This window comes from Triturus cristatus, chromosome 11, assembly GCF_964204655.1.
Source record: "Triturus cristatus chromosome 11, aTriCri1.1, whole genome shotgun sequence".
Lineage (NCBI taxonomy): Eukaryota > Metazoa > Chordata > Amphibia > Caudata > Salamandridae > Triturus > Triturus cristatus.
In genome coordinates, this window is record NC_140594.1 from 1,108,874,085 (window position 1) to 1,108,899,954 (window position 25,870).

The window sequence follows — 25,870 nt, forward strand, 5'->3', positions numbered from 1 at the left end:
ACTGAAGAGTCTACCATAACCCCTTGCATGCATCAGACGGCCCACGGTGGGCGTGTGCGGAGGATGGCTGGGGGCTGTCTGAACCCCGCCCACTCATTAATTCACCTGCACTGCGGGGGAATTTGCGCAGCGTGCAAAGGGTTAAATAGCCATTGATCGATCAACCAGTGTATCATCAATAACAATCAATGGGCTACCAACAGGTATGTATTGACAGGAAACCATCCACTGTCCTACAAGGGGCTAGCAAAGAACGTCAGCCACCGGTAGCCTTCAAATAGAATGAGCACCTGCGATGAAACGTTAACAAATAAACATATGCATGAAATGATCACGTGGTTAGTTTACCATCCAATATCATCATGCACACCATAATCCTCTTTAGAGCGATCTCTAACAGTCAAACCTGGTCATAACCTTGACTGCACATACACGGTCATCGCTTCTTTAAGGAAGGCTATTACTTTTTAAATGAAAACAACTAGGATTTAATATGTAGCGTTTGCTATGCATCGGCACACTAAAACTAGTAATAGCCATGCACCTCCCAGTTTAGACTGCATATTTAGCCATGATTTAATGGCGATAGCTATGTGTAAACAAACAATTATTTAGTACTTCTGGTTAAGCATCAACGGCAAAACTGTTACATACGGATAGCAGTGTGTGTACTTCCAATACTCTTGACATAAAAAGTCAGCAATCAAATGACAAAGTGAGGTCTAGCATCAATCACAATCCAAGGACCATTGATGCGTTACACAAATATTTTTGAACACCAGTCTAAAATTGACAGTCACACAACTGAAGACCATCAAATGTAATGTCAAGTAATGATTGTCAACCATTCATGGGGTCTATGGCAAATACTAATTTAGAAATTAATTGGGCATAATATAATTTCTATTTATGGAGATAAATGCAGTGACATATAAAGTCAGTTTGTTGTGTACTTTAATAGCTGCGGGAAATTAAAGCCATCCATCAATGGACCAACGCGGTCTAGAAACAATAGTCATTCTTTTGCTAACTGATTTGTAGAATTGATAGCCAGTTATCAATTGTGTGCCATTTATGCAAAAAAAAAAAAAAAAAGTCTAGCATCAAAAGCTATAAACAGAGCAGCTTCAGTCCGGTATCAAAGATCAGTCATGATCAGTCTAGTATTGTTAATAAGATTTCCATGGACGTGAAATGCATAGCATCAAACCATTAATCTACAAATGCCAGCTGCTGCTTTTTATCTTCAAGGAATGAAAACAAAGACTAGTAACGAAAGTATGTTTGGTCATCCTAAGTATACCCAGTGAGCTTGTATAGTACCAAAAGCCAATTTTAGTTCATTACAGGACCTTCGTTACTCACAGGGCAGATGGACATCCTCCCTTAGCGACTGCCACGTCCAACAGCAATAATTGCACCTCAAAAACTCAAAACTAGACGTTTCATGGCAAACAAAGTAACTTCATACAAGTATTCTATCACTAGAAATACAATTCATAGGGTTCATGAAAAAAAGAACATTTCAACAAAGCCTGACCACACAGACAACTGATGTGCACAGGTGTCATACAAACAAATCACATCTCTGCTTTGCACCTATATTAATTGTACTTAAGTTTGTGTCCAAGTAGGAGATTTTATTAGCGTGATTATGTTACCCAAAAAGTACGTCTGACTGGCTTTTCAGGTGCATGTGTAAACAACCTTGCAGCATCTTAAAATGTACTTTGAGTGAGTGCTCCTTGTTCCATTATATCCAACAAAACTCTAGATTCTGTGGCTTTTTGACATCAATTAAAAATACATGCCTTTATTACACCTTGCACTCGTTGTTCCTCCCCTTCCAGTAAAAAAGCCTTACCATGATCCTTGTTCTTGTACAGCCACTTGTTGCCATCATCTGTTAATAACTTATCCTGTCCGAATGCAGCATTTACAAAACCGTTCACAAAGGATGATGCCAGATTCATTCGTGCAGAGTCCACTTGAGAACCACTTCCACCAAACCCTCAAGGAAAAAAAAAGGAAATAAATGTTGGTCAGAGCAAGTTTTAGGAACAACTCCTATATGATAGAAATAATTTCAATAATGCAAAGTTTTTATACGCATTAAAAGTTAATTTTCCGCCATTGCAGCTATATTTTTTATTTATTTTCATAATATGGCATATTGAAAATCAACATTTTCTAAAAGAATTGCCCACAAATTTCCGGTTTCTGCAGTGAGTCTAAGGGCACGAGGAGCGCATTATGTACTTGGATAAAGGAAGACAGAAAGACCGGATACAAGTCAAGTTTGTGATGGAGGTCCAATCTGCCAAACTCTAAATCAGGCCCCACGTTGCTGGTATGGGATGCAGACAGCCATCAAAGGTTTTAAATATCTTAAAATGGCAGACCCGGACAGCTAAGTTTTTTGATGGGTCTAAAGATCAGTAACTTGCGGAACTTTGGATTGATCCCATACAGCCATGATTAATTCAGTCATCCTGAAGTCATTAATGTTAAAGTTGGAACAATAAGAGAGAAGAAAAGCATGATATGTGAGATCACATACACAGTGCAAAGTCATGCCAAACTCAAGAGGAGTGCAAACAAATAAAAATGTGAGGCAAGAGTGAGACAAAGAAAAAGTCTACCTCAAACTGAGGCAGAGTCAAAAGTGAGTGATAAACTTTACCTAACTGAGTTATTGCTTGATAGTCATCCAATCACCATGGGAAGATACAAAGAGGCAGCACGGACCACAAGCAAGGAACTGTGGATGAACTCTTCCTCCATCTGAACCAAAACAAACCATGGTACAGGAAGGGGGGGGAAAAAGACCTACAAAGGTATTTAGGGAACTACAGTGATTGACGTGCATGCCTCCATTCCATTAGTCCCACACATCTGGCAAGAATGAGGCTCTACAAAGGTTAAGGAGAACCAACGAGTAGAGAAGCAGCACTTGTACAATATTCAATGAACTGACAATTCTTAATTTGTGTAAACTCACCCCCCCCCCCCCCCCAAAAAAAAAAAAAACTCACTGTTGTTTTCTAGATGTGTTTTGTAGATATCATCTGGAACCTTGGGCTCCATGATGTCTAGCTGCAAGAAAAAAAAAAAAAAAAAAAATCAGAATACCAATGTCATAAAATTTTAAATTTTTTAATGTAATCTCTTGACCAGGAGTGTGTGCATGCATTACTTAATTCAGCGGTGGGGAAATATATTCAATCTTAAAGCTGCCCACTCATTTTTTAGTTCAACACGGCCTCCACCCATTGCCATCTATTCAGTTATAGCCATTAAACCATCGCCTAGATCCTGGTACTCAGTTTCCTCACATCCAGTTGTGTCCTCCCAGCACTATCCATGTTGTTCAACTGGCCACTTGTCGATAGCTGTAATGTCTGTCACCCAGTCACTCTTTACCGGCGATTCGGTCTTTCAACCTTTGGCTTCAAACACAAAACTGCATCTTGCCAACATGCACAGCGGTCTCTGGCCTTATGTCATTTCAAGACACAAACTAAATCAAAAACCAACACTTACACCAAACAGCCTCCTGTCATTTCTAAAAGACCTAGGTTTGACCCATCTACAACACACAACAGATCTAACTACAAAAGGTCAACCACACCCACCAATGGAGCCAAACGTCAGATCCTAATACACCAAAATTATCATTCTTAGTCCATCTTGTTCAATGTCTTTCAACATTCTGCAAACAATCTTTTCTTTTAGATTCCACTTCACATTTAAGCACTCGCCACCCTGCATTATCTTTCAGTAAACAGTTAGTCTGTACCCTTCCTTTCCACTTAAAGTCCACATAGTATCTTCTTATGTAAACACCACCTTTGGACAGTACTTCAGCTTCTTTTTAAATCCCCAAGTCCACCGTATCGGCCCAACTCACCTCTCGAGCCAGTGCTAGGAAGTTACTGTTTAGCTGGACGTTGGACATAATCTCTGTTAAGTCTTCATATTCTTCCACGTCCTCGTTCAGCTCCAAGAACACTCCATGCCGGCCAAGCATGAATGCCATTTGCTTCTGCACCACCCTGCATAGCCAGAAAGAGGAATTAAGCATCTTCACTTTCAGAGCTTTTCTAGATATCACTAGCAAGATTCTTTTCCTTAGCATTTTCCGAATGGAAAAAATCAGTGTGTTCTCCAGTTCCGTAACTCGGAAGGACAGTTGAATCCACCTAGCTGGGATCTGAGCCGGTCAGTCTCATATCTATAGTTAGCCAATAAATCTGGTCCCAGTCAAGAGACCTATTAAAATTACAAGAGAACTGTTGTGGTCAAATCTTCATGCGCTAACAAAAAGCACAGCAGGCAGAAGGGGTGAGGTAAGCAGAGTGCTGAACCAGACAAGTGAAAGACTAGGTTTTCTTAAACATTAGCATGCTGTAGACTGTGGCATTACTTATTCAATTTCAAATTGAAAAAAAATAAAATTTTCTGGCTTTATTCCGTACATTACGTAAACAGCGTAAAATCCCCACACTTTAACTTTAGATAGGTTTCCATCCACAATATGGCTTGTACAATGGTATTATACACTTAGTTATTCTTAAAGCACAGCATATTCCATACAAAACTAGATCGCTCATAGTGGGGAAGATTTAGTCAGGAATTATTTGCTGAAGAGAGGATGAAACGTACAGGGGTTGTATGGTATTGGAGAGCCGCTGCAATGTCTCTTGGCACTTTCGATACGGGTCACTTCTGAGGTAATGCATCATGACAAGACCGTTTTATTCTCAAAAAATAAATTCATGCATCTTTTTGTATTAGTAAAACAGTTATGGGAGGAGGCAGACTATGGTTTTTGTTAGCACTACACCTGTACGGAGCACCAACTATTACGGACTTTTTAGAGCGAAGAGTAGCATCATGCACAACAAATTTTCGCACTTTACGTTTTGAATGGCCATGTCTTGAATAAAGGTTCAGGCAGTACTCGCAGTGTTGAATGACAACCAGAGAGCAGGGTTGTTGGATGTAAAAATAAATAGAAGAAACCCACTGATGTTTTGTGAGCCTTATTATGAAGATCTAGATCATTTCTGCTTCAGCTGAGCGAACAATCTTGACACACATTTCTACTTCCTTGTTAAGCGCTGCCAGAAAAGTGCATGGTCAGTGGTTCTGGCTCACATACAGGGTTGGTGACTTGTTAAGCCGATAGTGAGTCACAAACTGCAGGAAAGGCTTTCTCACAAGCCATTTTTTATTTGCGTAAACACAGTCAGCTGAAGCCAAATTGGCAGCTGACTCGAAGACTATGAAGCGATGTCAGTACAGAAACTTAAAGGCACTTCACAACTTCTGGGGAAAATAATCTGTACACGAGGAAGTTTATGGGCAAAGAAATGCTTCCATCGAAACAAGGTAGCTATTAAAATGCTTTCCCGAATTCCCATATGTGACCATGGCTCAGTGCAAGCTAGTTCACTGCAACTGCTTCCAACAAACTAGTCTACACCCTAGGCAGTTGTATTATTTTACACATTGCACTCACATTTGTATCTGAGCAACAAGTTAACAAAGCCCCTTTTACTTCACAACGCATCAGCAGGAGGATAGGCTCCAAAGAGTGCCATGAGAGACAACAGGTAGGTGGAGGTACACGTTTTCATAATGACCAAATTAAGGTACATAATAAACAATTTCAGTGATAGGTAAGTGACCAATTTAAATCTCATTCTGGGTGCAGTGTTGCTCTGTGCCAATTACTCACACGTCTTTGCAGGAAGTGAAGATGTCTTCCACCAGCTCCATGTCATTGAGCATCAGTGCCAGCCGTAGTGCCTCAGGGTAGCGATTAAACCGTCGGAAGATCCCAAGGGCACACCGCAACAGGGCGGAATTCTCCGGTTCCGGTACATAGCTTACACAGCTAGACAAATTAAAAGAAAGTAGAAAAGATGATAAACTGAATGGACGAAAGACAGGCATGTACATTTCCAACAGCTTGCAACTATGATGGACATCACTGTACAAAGTTAAGAGTTCATTACAAATAGGACAGCTGTTTATTGAAAGGTGCTATTCTGTACAACCATGGGACTTCCACACATGGACTACAATATGAGACACTGGTGGAGAGAGTTAGTCTACTGCCAAGGGAAGTTATTCTCCAGCCACCACAAATAAGGAGGACAGTAGATAATATCTCACATGGGTACTTCACAAAGACACAAGTGGCAAATTTAAAAGAAGATATAAACTAAAAGGTCTTAGAAGGGTTAAATGTTTAGGACTGTATTCCCATCTGGCAAATAGAAGAAAAGGAAAAAGTAGGGGGTTGAGCATTTCAAAGCCTTTGGCAGAAAAATAGACCTCACATCAATTAAGCTGCCAACAGAAGTGGAACACTCATCAAAACAGTCACGCACTGGATAAATCCCCTTCAGATACTCGGATCCCACAACCCATGGGCAAAGGCTATGAAATAAAATATATCAAGAAGACCTGAAAGCAGATCAGCAACACCAACCCTGCTTCTCCTCTTACACCTAGTCCTTCCTGCTGCACGCCGCAATGGTCATCCTTCAAAACCCATCCTTGCAAAGATCTTACTGACATTATCAACTGCATCAACGTCACTACCCATTAAGATGACGCCTTACCGTAGTCCTTACTCAAAACCCTCTTAGGAGATGATATTCCACTCTTAATCGCCATTGACAGCTCCTCAATAACTAAAGACATCTTACATGAAGTTCTCAAGACTGGTTGGCTATTTCCACTCCTGAAGAACCCCCTCCGACGACCTAGTCTATGACTGGACCAATACTCATCTAGCCTTTATCGGAAACATCAAAAAAAGCGGTCTAACCACAACAAGATCAGATCAATGGCAACTATATCTTCATCAAATATCATTCAGACTCCGTATCATGCAGCAGCATAGACATCTATTTTACAAATCACAGATGATGCCCTGTTGACCACACAGAAAGATAACCCTATCTTTTCATGGTACTACATTTCTCAGCTGCCTTCAACACTGTCAACCACTCAATCATCCATACCTGGAGGTTTTGAATGGTATTCACAGGAAATACCCTTCATCGGTTCTCCTCCTACCTATCCAACAGACATCAGTTGGTTCAGACAGAAGCCTCCACGACTCCTAAAAAACCCAAATGCCAGCAAAGTTCCCCAGTGTTCCATCTTTGCTTGTCACCTTCAACCTCTTTACAGATCTCCTCTAAGCTCTACTCACAGATGAAATGAAATGAAAAAAGGTATTTAATAAAGCGCACTGTGGCCAAGCGGCTTCCTGGCGCTAGGGACCTGAGTCAGAACTCCCTGGATCAACTCGAAGGACTAGGAGGGGAACGCCTGGGAGAAAAGAAAAGTTTTGAGGGCCCTACGGAAGTGAGAATAGATGGGAATAGAACGAATAGAAAGTGGAAGACTATTCCAGAACTGAGGGGCCAGGACTGAGAACCGCGTGCAACCCGATCTGGATTTACGAAAACGGGGGATGTGCACAAGAGACATAGAGGAAGAACGGAGAGTGCGACAAGGGGCATAAGAGGAGATAAGAGAAGTGATGAAAAGCGGAGCAGAACGGGAGTGAGCCTGAAAGGCTAGGCAGGCCAATTTGAAAAAGGATCTAAAGCGGACAGGGAGCCAGTGAAGGGACTTGAGCGCAGGAGTGATGTGAGAGGATTTAGGGAGGGAAAGAATAAGTCGGGCAGCTTGATTTTGGATGGCCTGAAGTCTGCGGGATTCAGAGGCAGGAATACCCACATATAGGCCATTTCCATAGTCGAGGCGAGAGGTGACAAGGGCCACGACTATGGTTTTAAGAGCGTCAGTAGAAAAGAACCGTGAGATCTTCCGAATAAGACGGAGGGACAAGAAGCAGGAGGAAACAACGGAGCTGATCTGGTTGTGCATTGAAAGGTCATGACTGACTTTGATACCAAGAGTACGGACAGAGGCAACAGGAAGGGGGGGGGGGACCGAAAGAAGGGGGCCAATGAGCGGGGGACCAGGGGTTAGTGGGACCACCAGTGAGGACAAGCTCCGTCTTGTCCGGATTGAGTTTCAGGTGATTAGCACTCATCCACTCAGAAATAAAGACTAAAGTGGAGCAGAACTTAGGAAGAGAATCAGGAGAAGAAGACAGATCGAAGATGAGTTGAAGGTCATCTGCGTAGTTGTACACAGAGACCCCCAGCTGAAGGAGAGATGTGATAAGAGGTTGAATATAGAGATTGAAAAGAAGGGGAGAAAGAGAAGAGCCCTCGGGAACCCCACAAGTGACCGGGCGGGAGGGGGTGGAAAAGCCGGAAAGATGGACCGCCTGGGATCTCTCACGGAGAAAGGACGCAAGCCAAGAAAAGGCTGCGCCCTGGATACCCGCTGATCTGACACGGTCGAGAAGGATGGAATGGTCGACCGTGTCAAACGCAGCGGATAGATCGAGGAGAACCAAAGCTTGGGGAAGGTTAAGATCGGCTTTTCCCTTTAGTTCGTCCAGAACCGCGAGGACCACCGACTCCGTAGAGTGGCCCGGGCGGAAGCCCGCCTGATGGGATGCCAATAGGCCGTTCTCCTCAACGTAAGTGGAAAGGCAGGAGGTGACGTGGGCTTCCAGGATTTTACCAAGGTAGGGAAGAAGGGAAATAGGACGAAAATTAGAAGGAAGAGAGGGATCCAGACCAGTTTTTTTTTAAGATGGGAAGGACTATGGCAGATTTGAAAGAAGAAGGAACTAAACCAGAGACCAAAGAAGAGTTGAGAAAGGCAAGAGGAGGGGCGGGGCAGTTGGTGAAGAGAACTTTGAGGATGCGAGCTGGCGCGCAGTCCGCAGGAGAACCAGACCTAACTTTAGCTAGGAGTTTAAAAAATAATTCAAGAGATAATTCAGATAAAATGAGAACTCACCCATATGAAGAGGACACTATATTTGAGGTGCATCTCTGCTCCAGACATCCACCACTTACCACACTGCATGTCCCCATCCAGACATGGCTGTCTAGCAACTACCTGGAGCTCAAACAAACTAAAACAAAATTCCTGTAGTTTGCCAATAACGGGCAATGACTGGTCCAAACCTAGCTCAAAAGGCAAGAAAACGGATAGATTTCATTGGCAACAGTCAACCAATTAAAAGTTTCCCAAAATCACCTAACCTGCCAGTACCAGCTCTCATTACAAAAAAAAAAAAAAAAGAAAAAAAAAAAGAAAGGAAATGTAAAATCAGAACTGATATGACTGTTGGGAGTCCAAGGCCAGGGCTTGATTTGGCTTGAATCCTAATTCGAAGGCAGGTCTCAGGTGGTTTTCCTTGCCCCATTTACATCAACCTTCGTTCCTTTTAACTGTGGAGTGACCAAGGGCTCGGCCTTGAGTCCAACCCTTTTTAATGGATGACACCTCTTGCCAGCCTGGTGGAAGCTTGGGGTATATGTGGACAATACTCCGTTGATCCCGACCTTCCAGAATAAAGAGGTGGAGGCTCTATATGCCTTCAAGCACTGTCTAAAGGGGGTCTGGGGCTGCATGAACGATAATTGCCTTAAAATGAATTCCGAAAAAAATCCAATTCTCTTTTTCAGCACCAGCATCCACCCAGATTCTTACAACTGATAGCCATGGGAACTTAGATCCGCCCCTCTTTGTGAATAAGAAAACTTGGTTTTAAATTCGATTCTAATCGGACCTTTGAATCACTGGTTAAAGCTGTGTCTGCCAGCTGCCTTCTTACTCTGAAATCACTCAGGAAAATGCTTCGTCTAGGGACGGAAAGGGATCGGAAGACCATCATTCATGCTTTAAAGACATCCAAACTGAATTATGTGAATGTCTGTCTCTGGGATTGCCATCTTTGCTGCTTCATCGCCTGCAAATCATTCAAAACTCTGCTGCACGCTTAATTCTGACAGTGCTGGCATGCCTATCAGTTTCTGCCTCCCTCTGCCAATTGCACTGGCTGGCTTCCCATCAGCTTCCGCGTCAAACTTAAAGCACTAAATTATGCGTACAGAGCCTTTCATTTGAAAGGTCCCATGTATCTGAGGAGAAGACTGAATATTTTCTCTTAGCAGATCCTTGCGTTCAATTGCTCTCATGCGATTACAAGTTCCAAGGGTGCGTAGGGTGAGAAGGGGAGGAAGATCTTTTGTGTTCTTGACTACTAAACTCTGGAACACCCTTCCTACTGCGCTATGTGAGGTCACCTCTGAATCTTTCGTAAACAGTTAAAGACTTTTCTCTTTGCATCTCGCCTCTAGGTTCTTTGGGTCTTTCTGGTTTTCTGCTGCCAGGACGATTCTTCAGAAGTAGACTTGCACCGTAAATGTTTATTATTATAAGCAGTCGTACTCCTGCATCTATTTGATGGTAATACACTGCTCCACAGCCTCCTAGATTCCACCCTAGCCCTTATAAAGGGCACCCTATGAGGCACAGCATGCCTAATCACCCTGAAGGCAATAACATGGCTGCCCGTGCAAGCTTACACTATCTTCAAATCTACATTGGATGGATGGAATGCTTCAATTAATCTCAGCCATGGGCAATCGCCCGGGGCTGCACCCCAGTCCATTGTTTTTCACCCACCATGCCATCTCAGGTTGAACACAGCTATATGCAAATCAGTCTGGACTCTTCTCCAATAGGAACAGTCCAGCCCAAATTGCCAGGCCAGGCACTCCCTGGACATGGGAGTAGGATGAAGTCTGATTTGCATATGTCTGGGCCCAACGTTAAGTGGCATGATCTTTAAAGTAAGGATGGACTGGGAAGAGGGAAGAGTAATGACCACTGGCTGAGATTAATTCAAGCATTTTTGTGCCCAAGTCAGTCCAGCTTCAAAACCAGCTTCACCTAAAACGTTATCATAACTGGCCATCTATCAAACTGGCTGATGAGCTCACTATTTCCAGCGGCTCTTGGCACACCCGCAGGCAAGATGCATCAGACTAGAATCAAAGAAGGGCAAAGAGGCACCCCCAAAACAAATTCCTGGCTCCAAACAGCATCCCCATATCCATCCAGACTATCCCAACTCAGCTCGAATGTAGAAAAGAGCGTAAGACTCGCCACTTTGAAGAACATTACATCATGATGCAGTAGCAGTCAACTTCTGCTCTCGGACTACCCCTCAAATCACAACTGGATTGTATGCTCACCTTAGACTCTGTGCAGCACTCTGCTGCCCTTTGGCGCATCAGAGAACATTTAAGAAAGGAATTACCGGATAGCAAACAAGAAATTCTGAGGGTGACTGTGTTGAAATGTAAGACCCATATAACACCTACGTGCTTGTGATCTAGCTAGGCAAAGCAGCCTATGGAAATGCCAACTCATATTGAGGTGCACTGCTTTCCTGAATCACCCATACACACAATCGATGTAAGCGTAATTTTATCATATATTTGTGGGTAATGTTTGCGACCAACCCAAATGCACATGCTGGTCTGCTAATTGAGTGAAAGAATTTGATTTTAGCTTGCTCAGTTGTAGAGGAAACTAAAATACAAGTGTGTTCACATATTTGAAGATCCACTGTGATTCTCACCTGGTCAGGTAGAGGCACACCTTTGCGTAGGCATTATCATCGATGTACTTCTCCAACATGTCCATTTGTTCAATCTCCATAAGGAGGTCGCATGCTTCATGCTCTGCATTGTGTGCCATATTGTACGGTATAATTTCCTTCACCAGCGTCAGCAGGGAATCCTTCTGAGACTTGTCAGCCTCTTCAATATCCTGCCACTCTTTAGCAACCTCACCAGAGAGGTGCCTGCAAAATGGACACAAAATTAGCCTCTCAAACAGCAGTAAATTCCAACTACGGTAGGAGTCAACGTCCAATGTGAATTGTACAGTGCTATTCAATATATTTCAATTAGTCCCCTGAACACATCAAACAGCACTGCAATTTACAAATACTAAAAGCATTTTAGGCAGCAAGATGTCTCCGCTAGTTAAGCAGTCTTTTCCAAGATGTAACGTGACCTGCAGAAAAGAGTTTAAATTCATGAAGGGGCTGGTGGAGGGAACACCTATTCATGAAGTCTAAAAAACGAGTTTTCATTTGCAAGAAAATAATGATTAAATTAGACATGCTTTAGCTAGCATAACTAGGCCACACCAGGTTGCATTAAGACACATTCATGTAATACTGCAAACAAGTGCATGTTTATTTCAGGTGTACATGCGTTCAACATATATTGTTTTTCTTCATTTCAGGAAATGAATGAAAATACAGCATTAGAAATGGTCTGTCCTTATACAACTATAGAATGTCTCCTCTCTCCGGAAGGAAAGCTGTTTCAAGCTCACTTAGACGAGCTCTTCTGCGAATGAACATGCCATTATATGCTGGTATTTCATAATGTAGGATTTCCTCTCTTAATTAAATATATACAGCTTTAACTATTAAAGTGCCTTAGGAAGTAGGAGTTTCTAGGGGTATTGTACCAACTTATGGATTGATGGTCATGAATTAAGCATTTTTAATCCACCCTTCTATGTAATGTCATGCAATGAAAATGTGTATGCCCACTCTCCCCAAAACATTTTAAAAGATGTGTTATCTTTGAAGAGTGACATTGATCTTATGGGATTTTCTTTAGAGATGGACTCCGTCACTATTTGCAGACCTATTCAGATACATACGATTATGTTAAATCTTTAGATTAAGTAAAAAACATTATGCCTGCTGTAACAATACAATTTTTATATAGAACCTTGGACTAAGTCCATGAGAGAATCACAGACCCACGCACCTGCTCAATAACCCTCTTAATTTCTTAATTAGATTGTCAACTTGATAAAATTAAACTAGATCATAGGTATTTAACAGTACCACAAATGGCAAATACTGTGCCATCAGTACTATATACAACCTCATTATCATTCATCTTATTAAATAACCACATCCTCTAAAAGTCAAATACAATCTATCACTCAGCTTTGATGGAAAAACAAATGCTGAACGGGACAAGACATGGGTAAAAGCACAAAGCATGTTTTAAGTGTCACCTTTTAAACACACCATAGGTTAAAGCCATACAGCCACAGAAGCATCATGTCCTGAAATCAAGCACTGTACATAGATTACAGCGTAATAGGATCCAGCATTACATGGTTCATCCTCCCTATGCCATGCAGTACTACTCAAGGGGGAAAAAGGAAAAAAATATACACTCGCCGTCTGTACCAGTACCATGAACTACTCTTCCCTCAGGCGGAAGAACGTTCACAACAAAATTCAAGCAAAGAGGGTCAGCATAACTGTTACAGAGAGCATATGTGCAAGCCAGCAAGAAAGGCTTGGACACATTCCTTTGGACCCTGCTAATAACTCACCTCACATATTCATGACCCCACGAAGACAGTTCCTCTTGGGAGCCCAGCAGCCTGTACTTCAGACACTCCCTCTCTCCACTCATTGTCATAGCCAGAACAGAGATGATATCCGCAGCGAAGCGCTAAAGACACAAAAGTACAGAGACAGGACTTTGATGTGATAAATAGATATGCCGCGAAAGAAGGAGCACATTTAAACCAGGTTCATGGGCCTTACGGACAACTTGAACCCGGACCCCATTTAGATGAACAGAGGCAAATCCAAGCAGGCTCAGTCCAGCATATTCTAGAAAATGTACAGTACTACCCTTCATCAAGCACAGCACAGACAGCCAGCAGCTCTTTGATGCACCAGTGAAAGACTCCACAAAAGATAACCACTTTATTAATAACTAATCACTACTACAGCATACACACAATGCAGACTAAATGCTTGCTAGCGATGGTTATTAGATAAACCTAAAAAAAAAAAAAATCTGATCATACGTACAGAGATTGAACATACAAATTGTGTTTGAAACTCTTGGGCTACTGGAACACAAAAGTCTATTTGTGACCTTCTACACTGAAGGAACTAGCTTATGATGACATTGCGTGTTGTCTCGCTTTTGGAATAAATTCTGAGGTTCGCTCTTCATTCAAGTTTTAAATGGCAACCAGATGGAATCAATTGTATGTGATCTATCATGAAGGATAAGAGATCCTCTTTAAAGCTGGCATTTAAAGTTCAAACCTGTTGTGCATTTTCATGTAGAATCAGCAGAGCAATTGGCTAAACAACGGTGTTTCACCACAAAAGGAAGTTCTATTAGTTCATATGCTTCAAATACATAATGTCAGTTTTGCAATCTTGCTGCCAAGTTGTCTCGACAACGTGAATAAAGTGGGAATTATTTCAATGTTAGAAAAAAATAGTCCTGTGGAGTCTAATGGAAGGGACAGGATAGGAAATGATGCAGTCTCAAACATTAAATGTATATTGGAAACTCAAACTTGACATAACACACCCACTAACCAAACATGTCCAAGATGAACACAAAAATGTGATTGTAAATGAACAACCCGTAAAGAAGACAAAACAAAGATACAAAAATGCAATATGTCCCACTGTTGTATAACAGTCACATTCTAGCTGCATTAAACACAATATATTGATTTGCAGTACTTAAAGAATAGTTATTTTATGTACGATATTACTTGCATGCTAAACCTTGATGCTGGTCTCTGTACAATCTGTTGCCCAAAGAGCTGAAGAGATGGCACGGAGTGACAGGATAGAATACTAGTCACTTTGAAGTGTCAGATAGCACCCTTTGAATAAAACCAGTATTCTCAGCTCTGATATGCTCGTCTAATACTAAAGTTACCTGCAGTGTGTTAATTTTTAGGTTAGTGTACGTAGAGCTTCACAGAGCCGCCATTCAACCTTACTCTCGATATCACCAGTCTAGAGAGAACTCACAACTAACTGCACTCTGACATCCTCCAAGAGTTATTCAGGATTGTGAGCTTACCAGTAGTCTTACTTACATACACCCAAGAGGCCTTTCTTCCCCTCAATGTGCCCAGATCTGATCCAGAACAACCCTTTTCCAAACACGAGGATTCACACTGCTCTACAATTTGTTGAGGCTTCTGTTGAAAGGCAAGCTTATTTTTAAATAATGCAGTGCCACACCCATGTGTTTTAACTGCCCTAGCACCACACCTTCAAATTTAGTAACAATGTATGTCACTACTATAGCAATCTTCTGAAGCAGGTTGGTTAACCTCAATTGGGCACCAATCTAGCAGAAAGGAAAACTCGGTCTAAGCTTTCTATTATTATAAAGAGGGCTGCTCTTAATCAATCCTTAGCAGATAGGGGAAAGCCCTACACTGACGGCTGGGACTAGAAATCTCAACGTTGGTTCTCATCTCCTCCACCTTGTTCATGAAGAAAGAGGGCACATTTTTGCTTGCACCTCTGATGCATGATTAGCTCTTTACAAAGAAAAGGCGATGATTAGATTTTCTGTACATTTTTATACTAAGGATACCCATGGTGTATACTGCTGCACTGAACTAGTATCGTGGCAAAAACTAATTTCTTGTTTGCGCTTTCTCAGCTGCCTGCAACCTACTAGGTCTTCTAATAACTGCCATTAGTGCAGGATTTCATACATTAACATTAAGGTGAGTCAGTCACCTTTTTTCCGAGGGCATTAAAGACTTTCTGGCGCCTTGATGGTGCTTGTGTCTCGAATTCCATCGTGGTAGTATTGTTAAAAGATTCTTTGATGACAGGCTCTGTAATGAGCAGTTTGCTGCAGGGCTCAGACGCAGCTCCATCTAGGCTGCACTTGCCCGATAAACCCAGTGTCATGGCTGTTGCAGGCGTACAAAATGGCCATGCGCCATCTCAACCTGAACTGGAGGTACATGCTGGCACAGTAAGCTGCAAAAAGATGGAGGTGCGAGGACCACCCCCATGGATGTGCCAATCCAAGATGGTACTGCTGACTGAGGATCAGACTAAATGCGAGAGCGAATCAGAGTACAGAGGTGCCAGATTACTCTAAGTTTGGGTAAGGTATCTAGAGTGGCATGGTCATTGGGTTCTGCTCAGAATGCTTTAAGAAAACTAATTGCAAACCACCCAGCAACAAACACTGCTCTGCATGACAACAATGCTGCATAGAAAGGCCAAGAAGATCTTTACGTGGCCAACTCAACATGCAGAAAGTTTGTTTCGGTTGTTCTACTGCAGGACTTCAAACACTCTACAAATGAGACCGTAGGAAAATGGAGGAGGCTGTTACAGATTCAAGCCACGGTTGTCAGCACAGTGGTGCAGCATACAGGCTCTCGTAAGTCCTTGGCTCAGAGTCGCGCATTTAACAGCTGTTGAAGCCCTCAGCAGAGGGCAGTAACACTTTGGGCAGATTATATCGGGCAGTCGGACCACTGTTTGCTGTTGCAGTGGTCAGGAGACCACCAAATTACGACATAACCACCATGGGGGCAGTCAGAAAGTGCTCTTTTACACTACAGCTTGTGCTGCTGCCCAGAAAGAGGGCAGCAGCATAAGCCACAGTGTAAAAGAGCACTTTGTGCACATCCATGCAGTGGCCCGCAAGGAACGGGCCGTGTCTGGATCCCCCAAACTCCCTTTCTGACAGGCTTTTCATTGCAGTTGGTCCGCTATGAAAAGGCTGTCGGAAAGGGATATCGTAATCACAACAGCGATGCCTGCCTTGACACCGCCTCCATTTGTGATCACAATTCCGACCTCCACCTTGTCGGAATCACTGACCCTAGCAGAGGCGGCAGTCCGTACCCCGACGGACAAGGGTCCGACCGCCAGCAGTGTAAAGCGGTTGTCGGACCGAAGGGCTGTCTATCAGTCGGACCGCCGACATCATCATGAGGCCCTTAATTAGCACTTCCATTGGCTTTGGAGAGCACAGACTCTGTAATCCATAACTACTGGTAATCAACTGATCTGAAATCTCTCTGAACATGTAGCTTTGCAAAGCAATAACTAAAAGCAGCTCAGGAACTGTTGCAGGAAGGGAGAATGAAATCTTAGTTAACAGGGCAAGCATTTTCAAGTGCCAAAAGAATATGGACCTTGAAGCCAATCAACCATTCTCATGGTCTCTTCTTTCATAACCCATGCCAGACTCTGGAGAGTGTCAATTACAATGCCACACAACTACTTCATTACAATTTATCAAGGCAGCAGCATTTCAATCACAATCACTAAGCATAGCAAGTGGTCATTGATACATAGCCCAGGAATGCAGCTAGAGTAGTTGCCAGTAAAGGTGCGACTATTAAATGGAAAAATTAGACAAGGGACATGAACTACTGCACACAGACGTTTTACCTATGTAGACATTTTGGACACATATTTAGTAAAAGGAGAAGGTGACAATGGTGCTTCAATTTGTCAAGATATAAAACTCTGTTGCATGTGAGCAGCCTGTGCCTATTTGGGTAGGTCCATGTCCTATGTTGTACATAGGAAAAACAAATCAAGAGGTCCGAAACAGAATAACTCAACGTAAGTCTCGAAGAATGTTGAAACTGCTCCGCTTGTTAATCATTGGAATAACAAAAACATACAGAAAGATTTACACTGGACGGTCATCTCAAAAGTTGAACATGACCCCAGAGGAGGGGATTTAGATTTAAAACTGTAACAGCGAGAAGCAATGCTTATTGTCAAATTCGATACCGCAATTACAGGTTTTAATGAATTATCAGAAATATACAAGCTGTAAGGAGACATTTTATCAAATTTTCTGATGCACGTGCTGGCATATTTTCTTTTGCATCCGTTTTCCATTACGCTATCTATTACACTGCACGATTAGTTTTCTGTACTTCAACTTAGCTTCAAACTACATTTCCCATAAACCTGAGTTGTCCCAGAATCCTAAGCGGATATTATACGGAAGCGCCATTGGAGATTGAATGAAAGAACAAGCTGGCCCTCGAGGCGTTCTTCCGAAAAGAATTCTGCAGCTGCCACGGAGCAGGGAGGCAGCATCTAACGCGGATGATACTTTGCCAGATCCCCTTCCAACCTTGTAACTAACTCGGTCCCCCGCCTTTCTGTTTCAGAAACAGCGTTGTATTTGAAGAATACTTCCCGCCGGTCGGGCGATACACAGAAACTTTTGAATTCATTGAAAGCATACGGCAGGTATGCCGTCGCTTAATTGGAGACGTGTACTTTGTATACAATCCGTCTTCATACGTATATTTTGAGATGCCTTTGATTTCAGCTTCAGGCATGCAAAAAATGGCCTAACGAGAAGAGACAAGTAAACAGAGGCTCTTGCCTCTATCTACACCACAAACTCCTCCGTTATCAATATAGTGAGTTTCTGTCTGAAGTTTCACTTTTTTAACCCAATGACAAAAATTGAGTAAAGTGCTGACAGATTTTTCTTTTGTAGTGGCTCTTCATTAGAGAATTTTGGAATTATACTCGTTGGTGAGCGTTAAATCGGTAAGATTTTCTCTTGAGGCTTCTGAGTACGGGTGTTGCGCTCTAGGGTTGATCAGTCGTTTTAAAGTAAAATTTGCTTTCTTTTTCTTTACCCCAGTGTCTTGGTCCTGAAGAGAACCCCTTAAAACAGCGGGTTCGAAATGCGTAGACCCTCTTTTCCAAACAATGGTTAAAATTTGGTTTTCGTTGTGCATTTCGAAATAACAGTTGATGAATCATAAAATTAATTACCATCATTAGGATTTATGCAAATCTAAATAATTTGGACAATTATCTCTTTGTTTGGTTTTAGGTCCTTGGTCCATCAAATTGAAAATATAGGGAACCAAGGAGTGGGCATGTGAGTGTTTGTTTGATGAATGTGAAGTGTTGTATGAATGATCAAGTATGCATGTTAATGGTGAGATATGCCAAATTGGTGGCTAGTGATTGTCCTAAATTCTTCTGTATTTTGTAAAAGCTCTTTTTTGTTGTTTTATGTATATTTGTGTCCAAAATAATCATGGATAAAAATTCAAACTAACAAAAAAGCTGTTCTTCTAATAAATACTATTAGTGTTGGCGTGGCTTGATTGAATGCTCATGCGCCGGTCCTCAATTATTAATTAAAATTGTTCATCAGTATTGGCAGACAGTTTTTTCTTTATATTTGGGTAGGTCAGCATTAGTAGAGGAGTTCAAGCTAGAAGTAAGCTTTCATCAGGGAAAGGCAACAGTAGAAGGAGGGTAGCTCATCAGGTTGCTCAGATTGCAATTACTGATTAGGTCTTCAATTGAAGCTCCCTTGCAACAGACAAATGGATGGAAGATGCATGGTGACAAAGAGCAGACTCCTGTTTCAACAGCATTACAGACTTTAGAGCTAGTGCACATTGCTTAGCATTGTTCGTTATTTAACATATACACACCTTCTACAGAGTGGCCTAGAAGCCCCATTTAAGCTAAATACTAGCTGTACTGAGCAGTTCAGTCGACAATGCTAAAATCTGTGAATGAATGGCATGCAAGGCCATTGCCTTTTAAATCCCCTTTTTTCTAAATTACTGCTAGATCTTCTTCATTTAATACTTTGTAACCAGCAGGTACAGGCCCACCGGGCTTCTAATCTGTTAAACATTTTAAGATCTTTGAAAAGTACAGCAAGAATAACATGCACTAAAATTAGAACATAAGTATCCGACTCGAAAATAAACACTATATTTTACATTAAATATTGATGTAAATTAATTTGATATATTTATGTTAAATGTAGAGCAAAATAAAAAATGCAACTGAACTATTAATTTGAATTTTAAAATAAATCTTTAATGGAAATACATTAATTTAAAATTAGTTTTCCGACGGTTTAATTAAAAATATTTCCAACCTAAACCCATCTAAAGAAAATCTTTACTATGCATTAATAAAAAATCATGCATAGAATGAATTAAAATAATTGTGGTTATGCATTTAATAATAAGGGTCTCATTTTTAGGTCTCGGCTAGCGAAGGATGCGCTTGCGCAGTCTCGCTGGCGTGATTTTATGTTTTCCAGTAGTGGGGCTTGAACCCGCCCCTCTTCTCCATTGGCTGGCCTCTTAAATGTTGGTCAGCCATTGGAGAAGAGCTTGGTCTGTCAATTCAAGCCCCGTCTTTTTCGGATTCGGGGGGGTGTGTTTTTTCGCTTCTTTCTCTTTTTTAACCCCTTCCCCGCTCATGACGGAACCGTCCGTCATGAGCCACGGTTGCCGTGTGCTCATGACGGAACGGTTCCGTCATGACACGCCCGTTGGCGGCCGCTCCGCCTACGCGGCGCTGTTTCCCCGCCTGTGCGGGGGGACAACGCAAATAGGCGGAGTCATGACGGAACCGTTCCGTCATGAGCACAGCTCAACTGTGGCTCATGACGGAGCGGCTCCGTCATGAGCACAGGCCCACCGCGCTGCCCCCCTGCCCCCCCCAGCGCTGCAGCGGAATGTCCGCAGCAGCGAAGGGGTTAAGCCCCGTCCCCTTTACACTGGTGGGCGTGTTTTTTTTTGTTTTTTTACCGAATTCAAAAGAAACCTCCGAGGAGCCCTGGAGGTTGCATGCGGCTGTCTTCAGTTGAAATCCCCGTTTCTTAAACCGGTTTTACCAGAAGGACGGCTGCCTGGTTATCTCAAACCAAAACAAACGAGAGATCCCGCGGGGCTGCGCAGTGTCACCCGGCGAGTGTCCGGGCAGGGCGCTCCGGTGTCTAGCGCCTCGCAAAATAGACGCGCCGAAGATCACACGGAGAGCGGCAGTGCGCCGGCTGCGCACCTTCCCACCCCGGAGCTGTACTCACGGGCGCTAAACTCACGAGCACCCGGCCTAAAGGACAGCACATGGAGAGGTAAGGGGTTCACAAAGCAGGGGCCATAACGGACTGACTGTCCCTTGGGGCGAGAGGGGGGCAGGCGCTGTCCTGTTTAATGTCGGAGTGAAAACAGTTGTGCGCCCGCCTTCCTTCCCCGAGTGACACTTTAGTTAGGACCACTGGCGGAGGAAAGGAAGGATCAGCGCTGTCACGTGGAAATCTGTGACCCGGATGGTGCAAACACACCTCCAGAACCGAGGCAGAACCCACTAAACTATCCGTCCTACAGGTAGGCCTCCATTTTCAGCCAGGATGAGATATTTATTTAAACAATGCTTTATTTTTCAACACAACAAGCTGAACAGGTCATCTTCCCAAACCACAAGCTTCTCGCAAAGAAATCAGAATAAAAAGTGATGGTTATATATACATATAGCGCTTCTTCCGGCGCTGTACCCCGAGAGGTTACGTATCAGAGCCTTGTACATACACCTGGAACTAGTTTTGAAGTTGATGGCTCCCAGTGGTACCGGGCCGTTCGACTCTGGAAGGAAGTGTGTTTGTGTTTGAAAGATCAGTGCGTTATATGAAAGAAGGCAGGGCGGGTTAGTTTTTTTGTCTTGTAGTTTTACATAGCGCGAACTCGACCCTAAGATATTGAAGCGCTTTACATGATCACATGTTATATTTCAAAATGTAACTTTTTTTAAGGCATGGGTAGATTAAGTGATTTGCCCAGAATCACAGGATGTTCAGCGAACGCCAAGACTCGAGCATGTTTTCTCAGTTCCATATTCCGCAGCTCTGGCCGTAAGGCCACGGCCTCTCCATAGTTCATAGATTGCACCTTCCCAAAGCTTGCGATGAAGGTCGCTTTTGGCAGGAATAAATGCATTGGTATCCGTTTCCATTGCAGCCTAGTCCACAAAAGTACCATGAGTCCCAGGAGGAAGCGCTTAAACAAGCATTTGCAATGCAATAGTTCTCGCATTTACGCGAGTTTAAACTATTGGCATTGTAAATGACCATGCCTTTTATTTATGTTTTTAAAACAAAAATAAAAGGCATTGTTATTTTCAATGCCAATAGCTCAAACTCGCGCAAATGCGAGACCTATTGCATTGCAAATGCTTGTATTTCTACATTCCAAGGCTCACGCTTTGAGTTTGAGCTCGAGGTATGGGGCAGTCCAACATGGCCACCGCACTATCGCAATCACAATGCCATTCCAAACAATTTATGACTCGCTCTGTAAGCAAACGAGCGTCCACATCGCAACAGAACCAGCTCACCTATTTTAAATTGATTAACGGTTTTGTAAACTATTTTCGTCTTTACTAGTTATGCTCTATTTGGCTGAAAAATGCTAAATCTAACCAATCTTTAGTTTGCATACTGCACAGCTAAAATTAGATATCACTTAACACTGATCAAACTCTTTACAGTATCTTCATATTTTGTGTTTACTTCGTTAGGGAAAGCTTTAAAACATGATTACGCACACTGACAGTCGCGTTTCTTCTGCAACGTGACAGGTCTTTATGATAAAAGTACCAACAAAGATCTAGAAAGCTATCATAAACTAAAGGATTGGCAATGGCGGGTGCCATGCTTCAAAGGGTCGGCGCGAAGACATTTACTGATAAACAAATTCACAGAGGCTCTGAATGTGGACGTTTATTTACTGAACCTTTTCTGAAGATTTAGAGGAAATATTGAAACAGAATTAAGACCAGCACTGGCATAGCCAATAGGTCTCGCTTTTGGGACCTTATAAGTATTTAGTTATGCAAATATCCTTGGTGCAACAGCATCAACTGTTACATGGTTAAATACTTATAAGGTCCCAAAGGCGAGACCTATTTGCTATGCCAATGCTGGTTAAAATAGGGTTTTAGAATATTTTAGAGTTACATGAGTACTATTTTTATTATTTTTTTAACCTTAAATTATATGTATATTCTTTTTTTACTATTTCAAATAATTTAAACACTATATCCTAGTTTTTAGGTCTCGCCTTGCTATCGCGTAAGCGATCGCAAAGCGAGACTATAGTAAGGGGCTCCCAAAAGTGCTCCGAAAAGCGGATTGCATGGCGAGCACGCGCATCGTGCCGCCATGCAATCCGCTTTTGGGAAGCGCTTCAGCCCACTGGCGCCCTCGGCATCAAACTTCAAAGGGTCCGCTCCCCGCCTGTAATGCACTCCCCCGCCAAGCGCGCGCGCCACTCCGCCGCGTCACAAATTTACTTTCACTTTTGCGGCGGGCGCTCGTTTATTTCAGCAACACAGTTTATTTCAGTAACACAGTATTTTGTGTGCTTTTGATACATGCACAACGGCCACCACTGCCTCATGTAACGTAACTTTTGTTTTAGTGTTTTGAGTATCTGCCATTTATTGAAATTTTTTTACCTCTACGTGTACCCTATATGCTCTTTTAACCTGCACACGTCACTTTTTCCTTTTGCAACGTATCGTTTGCTACCTCTTGTATTTGGTTTGCTCTTGATACTTGCACAATTGTCACTATTGCCTCATGTAACGTACCGTTTCATTTTGTAACATGCTCACTAGTAACTTTTCTCCTTATGTATCATTACTGCTCCTATTGTGAAGCGCTCCGACACCTTCGGGTAAAGTCGTAGCGCTATATAAAAACGCATTAATGAAATAAATAAACAGCTCGTGCCAGTTTCCCGCTGGTCGTCCCTTCCCTATCCTATCTCGTATCTCCATCCCACCGCTGGATGCACAGTATACTCGTTTAGGAATGTGGAACCAATTGTTCCAGACAGTAGGGGGCCAGACTACTATGAGAGCAAACTCAGAACATCTTTTGCAATATCCCCAGTGGCTGCCTCGGTGACCCTTTCTGAAAAGGGTCTTTGCAGCTTGGGTTGTCAGGTTGTACCAAAAGCAGGTTATTCAAGTACAAAGGAACGCAGAATAACAGCGCCACTGTGAAGGTTGCCTGAGTCACTTCTTTCCACTACAATTGTGTGAAATTCCACTGTGCTCGCTGTTAAATTCTGATACTGATGCTAGCCATGATTATTTTTTTCCCCACAAAAACAAACCTCGTGCGGTTGAAACAGCCAATGGAGTACCCCATTAGCAGGGAGACACATCAATACCTAACCCACCTACAAAGCTCGTGAGATCTGCTTTTATATTGCAAAATCATTTGCTTAACCAGACTCCTGCTAGTCAATTTTTCTTTTCTTGTTTTTAATTCTCTACCTCTTCTGTTCCATGGAAAGGTATTGCAGTACCAGTGGTTGGCCATGTGTGGTGCTAAACTTACACATGTTTTCTTTTGTTATTAGTAACTAACATTCCGATTTTGTGAACAAGCAAAAAGTATGACCCTTACTCAAAGGTGTACATTCTCTTTGTAAATCAGGCCCTAAATATATTTCATGAAAGGAGACCGGTATTAGAGTAGAACCGGAAGTAGGTGTTCTCAGTTCCAATGAGAATGCAAGCAACCGAAAGATGAGCTAACCTGCATACACATTATTTCTACATCCTCTGATAGGTTTAGACATCCTGCACGTGACCTCTGTATTGGGCATCTCTATTCTACAGACCATTCACTAGAAAGGAAACTCTGACCCTATTTTAATTACTAGGGATAGTCAAGGACGTTCCAAGAGTCACTCCCCCTATATCCCCAAGAAAAATAAGTAAATACAGCGACTAACCGACCATATTAAGTGAGGAGGGACAAAAGCAGATTTTCCTCTGAACCAGACTGAAACACTCATAACATCGTCCAGCCAGGTCTTTCAAAAGCAAAGGCGGATTAAGTACTTTAATCGACATGAATGATTGATATAGGTCACTTCACATTATAAAATTTTAAAAATTCCATTCAGTTGAAAACCATTTCAAAAGAAAGTCTAATTACGTTATGTTGGTGTGAAATGGCCATTTGACTGCAACGTTGAAGGTTTCATTTTTCCAATGAAAAAGTTACCAATTTATAAAAATTTCACACTTCACTTTAAGAAATATTTCCAAGGTTGGACATAAAGAAAGCATTAGAAGTATCTCTCAGGTCTCATGTAATAAAAAAAAAATAGAAATAATAAATAGAAAAAACACACACACCCCCTGTGATAACTAATATTTAGCTATTTCAAAAGTTAGCACTTAGAAAATATTTCAGAGCAAACAATCAATGATTCCCTATGGAAGGAAATGTAGGTTACAGGTACAGTAGGTTATCGTTACTTTTGTAATCCAGTTTATTATGTTAATTTTTTTCTTTCCATTGTTTATCCTTTCTTTGTTACTCATTCTTCTGTGTTTAAACTAGGTTCGCGGGTTGCAGTAATTTAAAGCCAACAGCAATGTTCTTTTCTCCAATCATTTTTTTTTTTTACGACTGTTCGATTAAAATTATATATGGGTCATTTCCATTAACATCATTGTTATTGCGACCATATGCTCACCATGTTCAGGAACATTCTATTTTTGTGTGGCACATGCTTGCAACAGATTTAAAAAAAAAACAACCAATGCACTAATTGCAAAGGCGAGACTTATTAATTACGCCGAAGGTTCCCACAAACGTTTTTGGGGAATTCATTCAACACACAGGGCAGTGTCCATTGGCAATATAAATGGGACACCTTCCATTACCTTTGTATCATTACAAAGTGGCATGCATAGAATAGAGTAATCGACGATGTGTGGGATCTTTCTGATGTCCAAGTACACACACTCTTACCGATCACCCGTCACATCGATGGTACAGAACAGTATGTTCTAATTCTGCATTGTACACCAATGTTATAAAATTAAAATGTGTTCAAAATAAAATAAATTAGAACAGAGCAAGACATCATATGAAAGAACAATGGCAGAAAACACTGTACAGTATAGCATAATTTGGTACAGTATATGTACTCCACATATACTCAATATTTCTACTAAAGGTGAGGAAGTTAGTCCACATCATAACATTTCGGTGCCCTTTTACTACTCATGTGAGGTACACCGTACCCACACTTCAAGTGGCTGAGGTAATGGTATTTCTCTTCCCCCATAGGCCTGCAAAAATAGTTGGTGTGATGAACGGTTGCCGGTGTCCTAGCTATCTCGCCCTTATAAAGTTTGTTTTTACACCTTGCAAATTAAAACATTTCCATAACTTATCTAGCTGCCCTGATCCTAATCCACCAAATATCGGTGTCCCTA

The 25,870-nt window shown here is 42.1% G+C and overlaps 1 protein-coding gene across 1 annotated transcript in view; it reads right to left on the reverse strand.

The window, feature by feature from the left end:
* The window catches only part of PSMD2 (proteasome 26S subunit ubiquitin receptor, non-ATPase 2), a 126,373-nt gene that overhangs the window by 76,766 nt on the left and 23,737 nt on the right, over window positions 1-25,870 (reverse strand). The window contains exons 4-9 of the mRNA XM_085635579.1: window positions 13,345-13,466; window positions 11,549-11,773; window positions 5,744-5,902; window positions 3,911-4,055; window positions 3,036-3,096; window positions 1,865-2,011 (exon numbers count right to left, since the gene is read on the reverse strand). Of these exons, the coding sequence (XP_085491705.1) occupies window positions 1,865-2,011; window positions 3,036-3,096; window positions 3,911-4,055; window positions 5,744-5,902; window positions 11,549-11,773; window positions 13,345-13,466 (859 nt within the window). The remainder of the gene's footprint in view (window positions 1-1,864; window positions 2,012-3,035; window positions 3,097-3,910; window positions 4,056-5,743; window positions 5,903-11,548; window positions 11,774-13,344; window positions 13,467-25,870) is intronic.